This window comes from Fragaria vesca, linkage group LG7 (assembly GCF_000184155.1).
Source record: "Fragaria vesca subsp. vesca linkage group LG7, FraVesHawaii_1.0, whole genome shotgun sequence".
Taxonomy (NCBI): domain Eukaryota; kingdom Viridiplantae; phylum Streptophyta; class Magnoliopsida; order Rosales; family Rosaceae; genus Fragaria; species Fragaria vesca.
This window is the reverse complement of record NC_020497.1, coordinates 3,943,744-3,951,890: the sequence shown is the minus strand read 5'-3', so window position 1 is coordinate 3,951,890 and position 8,147 is coordinate 3,943,744. Positions and strand designations below refer to the sequence as shown.

The following is an 8,147-nucleotide window of genomic DNA, read 5'->3' as shown; positions in this document are numbered from 1 at the left end:
AAAAAAANAAAAAAAAAAGAAACTCCTCTATTGTTTTTTTGATGAAAAGAACTCCTCTATTGTTCCCGATTTAATATATAGATTGGGTTATCTCACCTGGGGAAAGAGGAAAGCATTCTTTGACAAATTCTGAGATTTTAGCAATCCCCTTACTGCTTATCCATGAGAAGTATTCATCAATATGCTAATAATGTGAAATTATAGAATCCTCACTTCTTTCTCTAGGCCAATCATGTTTCATTAAGCCATTAAGGTTCATAACCCAGACCCAATGTTTGATTTCATCATAGCATACTGGTCTTGGCTCGATTTTCCTTTCTATTGCATCGTAGTTTTCTGGTATTGCTCAATTCAAGTTGACTGCTTGCTCGCTCTGAAACATGATTGTCTTGATGGTCTTCATCATCTTAAGGATTACAGAAAGTTTCTCACTTTCTCTAATCAAAGACATGAAAGTGATTTTGTATATAAGCTCTATGTGATGAAATTATGCATACCCTGGTGCATGTATGATATGATAGTGTTGAACTAGTAATGTTGAATTAGGTTTAGGATGCATGTTTAGAATAACTCCAGAGCAATTTTTGGAGCTTGGATTCTTATCCCGTGAAATTTGTAATTTCTAAGAGGAAAATAATAATGGAATTTGGGAGCTTAAATTCTCGACTTGAATTCCTCACAAAACAAACGTCATTTGTGAATTTCATCAATTGAGGTTAGTTTAAATATTAATTCTTGTCATTTTAAAACTCTATATCATAAAATCCAAACAATGATTCTCAATTAGGATTATACTAATTCTTGGCTAATTTTTTGTATGATTCATATGTGGGTAGGTAACTAGGAAATGAGTGACTTTGATTGTCAAATACATGTTATAACTAAAAACATTCTCACTTAAGAGTTTAAAGTAGACTTGTAAATGGACCGGATCCATAGTTTTTAAACGGGTTTGGATCAAAAATTTGACCCGTTGATCCGTTAACCAGTTTATTAAACAGATCAGATACGGATCGAGGTTGATCTGATCCGTTAAGGACCCGGATCCGTTTAAATAATATTTTTATAAATATAATATTACTGATAAATATTAAATAATATAATAATTATTTAGATAACCTAAGTGTACGTCTAAATTGCGTTTAAAGTATATGATTTGATGAAGTTGAAGGGTTACTTATGCTTATGTTCTTTTTATGCTCTTTGCTAAAAACATTGGAGGTCTTATATTTTGATGATAGTAGTTTATTGTTAAGGAGTATTTTGGCCATGTAATTCAACTTTTGATGTAAACTTTTATTTTGTTATATTATTTCCTTAGTGTTTTATGAAAATTTAATGATAAAATTAAGAAATTATTATTTAAAATTTAAAAATATTTATTATTATAAACGGATCGGATTAACGGGTCGGGTATCCGTTAACCCGCCAGATCCGGATTTAGATAAAGCTATCTATGATCCGGCAGGTAATGGATCCAGATCTAGGTCGATCTAGTCCATTTACAAGTCTAGTTTAAAGAGGTCCTTTGGACTCATTTACCTTAAGTCCTTAATATTTACCCTATGTATATGATTTGATGAAGTTGAAGGGTCGATCTGGTCCATTTACAGGTCTAGTATATGATTTGATAAAGTTGAAGGGTTACTTATGCTTATGTTCTTTTTATGCTCTTTGCTAAAAACATTGGAGGTCTTATATTTTGATGATAGTAGTTTATTGTTAAAGAGTATTTTGGCCATGTAATTCAACTTTTGATGTAAACTTTTATTTTGTTATAATATTTCATTAGTGTTTTATGAAAATTTAATGATAAAATTAAGAAATTATTATTTAAAATTTAAAAATATTTATTATTATAAACGGATCGGATTAACGGATCGGGTATCCGTTAACCCGCCGGATCCAGATTTAGATAGAGCTATCTATGATCCGACAGGTAACGGATCCAGATCTAGATCTAGGTCGATCTGGTCCATTTACAAGTCTAGTTTAAAGAGGTCCTTTAGACTATTTACCTTAAGTCCTTAATATTTACCCTATGTATAACGTGGTTGATTATCTGCCAAGTTGTAAGATCAGTTGATGTGGGTTGCCTTTGCCATATTCATTATGAACCCAAAGTTGACTGACTGACATATTCACTAAATATCTTTGATTCATATATATTTTCTTGCAACGGAAGGAAGACAATTCAACATTTTCCATCATGCGTGTAATGCAAGTCTTCAGAAGAAAACTTGCGACTCATTTGTCATGTTATTGTTATTCCCTAGCACATTTGATTTGTTATTACTTGTTACTTTATTAGATCATATTTTGGGAAGCAAACTTCCATGAACAAATTTTCGACTAAGATCTTTACCAGAGTTTAGGGAATTAGGGTATATATATACAAGTTTAGTAAAATTTACTTTACCGGATAAAAAATATCACCATGACCTCATTGACCTGGATTCAAGGTAAGCCTTAATTTGACAATTCTAATTGTGACTAGTTACCCTATCCAAACTGTTCTTTCAGGTTACAAGTCAATGTTATTCTTTATAAAACCCTCCTAAGCTGAAAATAGACACACGAGTTAAACTGCGGTTGTAGAATATCAGGCACCTCTAAGGCTCTCACCGGAATTGTTCATCGATTCCGGCGTGTTTACATGAGAAGAAAAACCATTTCTTGTTCAGGCGGCGATATCATTTGGTGAGTACCCGATCTCTTAAATTCTTGTATTTCAGATAAAAGATTAATTACTTCTTGTTCATCCTTATGGAGAAGATTTCAGCATCTCTTTCATAACCTTTGAAATGAACCTAGTTTATATCTTTTGTGGTCGTTCTTATCAATGGTCGATCTCCTTATATAATGGAAGAATCCCAAGCGAAGGGACTCTTGAGAAAAGGACTGATCGTTTGGACTCTATTTTTCGTACTTTCTGGAAAAGTCTGCAGATTGATTACTAATTCTCTTGCTTACTTTTGATTCCAATCTTCCATTGCAGAAACATACATAAGAGGTTTTGCAGAAGTAACATGGCACAAGCTGAACAAGTTTCGGACAACGGAGTTGATCAGGTGCTGGAAGACAGAGGAGAGATAGAGAATGAAGAACATACGACATCAGAATTGCCAGACGCAGAGTCCACAGCTGAGTTGAATCTCGTCGTTGTGTTTCTTTCGTTACTTTCCTCTAAAGAGCCAGAAGAAAGCTCAACTCTTGCAAAGAATGAAGAAGAAAGACATAGAGCTAAAGCTAGCATCAAGAAACTACAGAAGAGCAGACGGGAGATAGACGAGGCCAAGCCAGTTCGGAGACAAACGACTGAGAGGTTCAAAACAACAGTAAGGGATTCAAGGTTAGTATCAGATATTTGATAGAATTGTAGTAAGCAAAATTAAAAGCTTTGGTACAATGAACAAAAGCAAAATTATGTTCCTTTTCTTATCAGAAATTTGATACAATTGTACCCATTTGTGATGTCAGGCACGGCCGGAGATTGTGAGGAACAATTGCATTCAAGGAAGAATGAATTGCAGGATTGCAAAAGCTGTTATACGAAAGCTTTGAATTCCTCTATACCTAAATATACCATTTTCCACCCTTCAATGTTTTGGTGATGATCAATCAAAGAAACAAACACATGTACATCCTTCAAATCTCTCAAACAGATGGTATTGTCATGTTTGTTCTATTCATCAGGCAACAGATCCATTTTGGGTGTCAACATGTCTAGAAGAACAGACAGCAATACAATCCAAATCAGATTGGTACAATGGTCTGAAACGAGAAATTTCAAATTTGTTCCAATGTTCCAAATTAGTTGATCAATCCATGAAATGTCGAAAAGAAAATCCATGTAATCCAGAGAAATGAGAAGGGATGGGACTCATGGGAGGGAGAAAGGAGAGGAGAGAGAGTACCCAATCAGTAAAATGTCACAGCATGTAAATATGCTTTCTTATAACTTATGGAAGACATGCAAATGCATGTGTTGCATTGTCAAACACTTATTGCAGCTTATAAATGAGAAGCCCAAGCCTACATCACGTTCATAAGGAAATACAGGAAGGGAAACAAGGGAAGCAATCTATGAACAAAGGCTCAGACACGCTTCTAACTTGAAAAGTTAGAGAAGTAACCCCTAGTTTACCAGACCCCTATTTCCTGCCCTACAAAAATAGCACTCTCACATAAATATCATGGCGCTACCACAATTTCAGTCGGATATCCTGATCTCAACTCCTAAAATGTCCTTCACCATCTCGTACGACACAAATGCAAGTGCAATGGATGGGACAACCTGAAAGATTGCAGCAGATGAAACTACATTAATATTTCAGACAAAGGCATGTTCACTGATAAAGAGTTCGTCCATGGATGACTATATCTTATTATCTTTATTTTCATGAATATGATTACCAAAGTCAAAATGGCAAACAATAATCGCAATCCCAACATACTTCTATGTTTTTGTTTACTTAGGGTGAAAAAAGTTTAAACCAAATGTTGATTGATGAAATCATGAAAGAGCTTCTCTGGCCAACTTCAAAATAATGGCCCAACACAGGAACCAACAACCAATGCCATGGAATAAAAGACATAGTTGGGTTCTAGGCTTCTAGCTATCATCATTATTTTGTAGCAGTTCATGGTTCACATCAAAGGGTTCAGCACCCAGCTAACCCCAACCCCCCCCCCCCCCCCCCCCCCCCACCAAATAAAAATGAGTCATGTCCAAACATCTATAACAATAATACTAGTGAGATGTCTTATAATGTTCTGATTTCCCACAATCCTGCCACTGATGTGCCTACACATCATCACATGGTTAAAGTTTACCCTCTTTACCAAGGTTAAGAAAATTGTTCAAAGAGACAAAACCTGGCCTCAAGTCATGGTTCAACCTACACTCTTAAAATGATATGATATATATGTATCATGTAACAGAAGATTTAAACTGACCTTAACAGAATTGGGAACCAAACCCTTGTACAATGCACCAAAGCCCTCGTGTCGAACAGTTTTCCTAAATGCATCAATCATGCCAGTATATTCAAGTGGTGCCTTGCTTCTCCCCTCACCAGCAACAACAGAAGCAGCATGACTCCAACCAACCATCTGCATTCTTCGACGGATGACATCAAGTGGGTATGCAACAGTCTGCCCGACAGTTCCAGCAGCAGCCCCACATGCCAATCGTGTGGTTACACTCAAATCTGTATCTTGGACAAGTCCAAATGGTCTACTTTTAATTAACCAATCCTTTAGGGATTCATACACAGCAAAGTTGAGCCCCACATACGGAACCTACAACAAAGATGAGGATTAAGGTCCCATGTTTCTCAATGTCGCATGCATGGACACAAATTGACCAGACAACTATGATCAAGAAATAGGTGACATTAAATTTCCATACAAAACTAATCCAACCTCAGAGAAACACAAAACAGTGGCATAAGAGTAATTCCTTACATTAAAAGAAGAGAACTATGCTACGCTAGATGGGTTGTAAGAATCCAAGAATGAACCTACCGCAACATAAATATAACTCTTTGTTTTTGTTCTTACTTTTACCTTTAATGTAGATAGCGTGATAGTAACGAATAAGTGAAACTAGATTTATCAAAAGAAACAACTTACAACTCCAATAACAGAAGGAAGCCAGCCCTTGTACAAAGCACGTGGACCCTCTTCCCGAAGCACAGTTGATAGAGCATGGAACATTCCCCTATACTGATAGGGAGACGCCTCTGTCTGCAAAAGTAGACGAACAACAAATAAATCCTTCCAGAGCACATATCCAAGACAACCTCTCTGGTAATAACTTGTAATAGAATTTCTACACTTTTTATATATTTAATCATAAGATTGATATCCAAGAGAGGTGGTAGAATATAATCGACTTGGAAACAGCGGTTCTTCAAAACGAGGAAGCAGATGGACTAAAATAAGTACCTGTACAGTAATCCTTCCTCGTACCATGTCCATTGGGTAAGTTGCGGACATAGCAATAATTCCAGCACATGCTCCAGCTCCAAGTCGTAGGAGAGGAGTCAGCTGAGCATCTTCTGCAGAAAATAGCCAGAAAAGGAGATTCAGATAACCTGGTTAAAGCAATGACTTCCATCTGTGTATCTTCTCTGAGCAAGGAAAAATAAAGAATATGTCATTTCCCTCCAGTGAGATCATATCAGTTATGTGGTTTCTTTCTACGTTTATAATGTGATTAAGTGGATGTTTACAAGACCAGTACCAGATATTATACTGACATGAAATGGGTATACACCAACCCAAACTGAGTCAAAATGTTAAAGGAATGTGAAATCCCCAAAAGAGTGCCATAGATCACTAACTATTCTACGTCAGGGAAAAAGAATGTAAATTGTTAAGGATAGACTAACCGTTGCCAGTTTTCTCCCGATACATCCATAATATTCCCCTGTCAAAAAGAGAAAAAGGAGCATCAAGCAGGAGGCAAGAGGGGGTCTAGAACAATATACTAAGGGCACAAGGCAGAATGATGCATTCAGAACTCAGAAGTAGAAAATTATTTTCAAGGTTGAGAATTGATGATTAAAAAAGACTGGAGAAAAAGGCAAAAAAGCACAATTTAATAAAATAAAGGAAACCGAGAAACAACTATGAGATTGATCTGTGTTAGAAACATACTTAGAAGCCTGCTCGTAGCTGAAGAACTTGACAGCCGAATTGGGGACAATCCGAGCACAATTAGTACCATTTCCTATAAACAGTCCTCGGAAACCCTCAGTTCTCCAGATATATTTCAGGCCTTGTACTGTTCCACTGTACTTTATGTTATGGGGATTTTGGACCTGAACAAGTTGTGATATTTCAGGAACATCGTACATCACTTAGTAGTAGTGTTTGAATACTGCTGCATACTGTAATAACTAAAACACAATAATCACAATCAGTAAAAGTACAAACCTGGAGCAATATCTTCATTCGTTCCAATGGCGCAACAGCTGTTCGAGACCTGCATAGATACCGAAAAGCTTCAGTACTAGAAATTAATCAAAAACACTTAATACCAATTTAATCAAATACACACATGTTTCGCAATGCAGCTAAAGCTTTAAAACAAGATTTAATATTCTGATTTCTTCTCTATTCTTTTTCAATAATCAATCAAAATATAATTGAAGTTCGTTTTCAAACAACTCCTAATTGAAATATTCAACTTCTCTAATTCGATTCATTTGCATAAACTGAAACACAGATTCAATTCTAAAACAACACAACTTTACAAATTAGTTTCATTTCCGATTGAAAACAAAAACCAGAGAAGACGAGAGGAACTCACACTCCACCGGCGACACCGCCGGCGACGAGAGACTTGCAGACGCTGAGAACGGCGAGGCTAGGAGCCTTGACGACGCCCTCTCTGGCCAGCTTAGCCTCCTCCGCCAGATTCACGATCGTCGAGACAGCCCTTTCGCTTCGTTTCACATCCTCCGAAGCCATTTCTCGACAGATCAACCCGAACCACGCCCGCCGGAACCCTACGCGGTCGTCGGAGCACTTGATCCCGGAGCTTTTCTTCTTCGCCGGCGAAAATCGAAAAGAACGGGAGCACGGTTTCCCAGGCTCTGGGTTGAAACGAGGTCGTTTTACGGGAAGGCGAGCCTGTATCGCACTCTCTCTCTGTGGTCCGAGTGTGAAGAGTGGTGACGGCTTTGAGCTGAAAGAGAGCGATCAGTTGTTGACGGCGTTTTGTTTATTTTGGACGGAATTCGTAATTTTTTTTTTTTGTTGTGTGAGAGAGACGAGTGGTAGTGGTGACTGCTTTACACGTGGTAGGTGTGAGGCGGGGTTTGGGTGGGGCATGGACCACCCGAAATAGATGAGGTGATTGATTGTCCTCTTTCGTCTTTTTAAGGACGTAGGGTTTGTCCGATTGTTGTCCCAAATGGAATCTGATCCCATCGTTCTTTTGCTTTTCTATTTGATTTTCTTTCCAAAATGCCATATTATCCAGAATTAGAAGATGAGAAAAGTTTTGCTGGTGTTTAGTTTGTGTGGAGGGAAGAGTATCTTGTGATCTTTTTTCTTTGAGCTTCTTGTTCTTTGAAAGTTAGACGTTTGATTACATTTTAATTATGTCGAAAATGGTGACATGAAAAAAAAAA

General features: G+C 37.1%; 2 protein-coding genes across 2 annotated transcripts; one reads left to right on the top strand and one right to left on the bottom strand.

Annotated features, from left to right (window-relative positions):
• Nucleotides 1-2,595: 2,595 nt before the first annotated feature.
• LOC101297374 lies at nucleotides 2,596-3,664 on the top strand. The gene is made up of 3 exons (XM_004306648.1): nucleotides 2,596-2,700; nucleotides 2,999-3,352; nucleotides 3,481-3,664. The coding sequence occupies exons 2-3, from the start codon at nucleotides 3,030-3,032 to the stop codon at nucleotides 3,497-3,499; spliced, it is 342 nt and encodes a 113-aa protein (XP_004306696.1). The 5' UTR covers nucleotides 2,596-2,700; nucleotides 2,999-3,029; the 3' UTR covers nucleotides 3,500-3,664.
• A 258-nt stretch (nucleotides 3,665-3,922) lies between these two features.
• LOC101297082 (mitochondrial adenine nucleotide transporter ADNT1-like) lies at nucleotides 3,923-7,665 on the bottom strand. The gene is made up of 8 exons (XM_004306647.1): nucleotides 7,322-7,665; nucleotides 6,946-6,994; nucleotides 6,667-6,830; nucleotides 6,399-6,436; nucleotides 5,953-6,065; nucleotides 5,638-5,751; nucleotides 4,960-5,304; nucleotides 3,923-4,297 (listed from the first exon to the last, which is right to left on the bottom strand). Exons 1-8 carry the CDS (start codon nucleotides 7,480-7,482, stop codon nucleotides 4,214-4,216), a joined length of 1,068 nt encoding a protein of 355 aa, XP_004306695.1. The 5' UTR covers nucleotides 7,483-7,665; the 3' UTR covers nucleotides 3,923-4,213.
• Between the last annotated feature and the right edge of the window lie 482 nt (nucleotides 7,666-8,147).

Excerpts from the sequence above, each read along its gene's own strand:
- LOC101297374 (XM_004306648.1), top strand. The coding sequence starts at position 3,030 with ATGGCACAAGCTGAACAAGTTTCGGACAACGGAGTTGATCAGGTGCTG.
- LOC101297082 (XM_004306647.1), bottom strand. The coding sequence starts at position 7,482 with ATGGCTTCGGAGGATGTGAAACGAAGCGAAAGGGCTGTCTCGACGATC. Across the intron at positions 6,995-7,321 it reads GGCGGTGTCGCCGGTGGAGT|GTCTCGAACAGCTGTTGCGC; the intron begins GTGAGTTCCTCT and ends GTATCTATGCAG. Across the intron at positions 5,752-5,952 it reads GAGGAAGGATTACTGTACAG|ACAGAGGCGTCTCCCTATCA; the intron begins GTACTTATTTTA and ends CTACTTTTGCAG.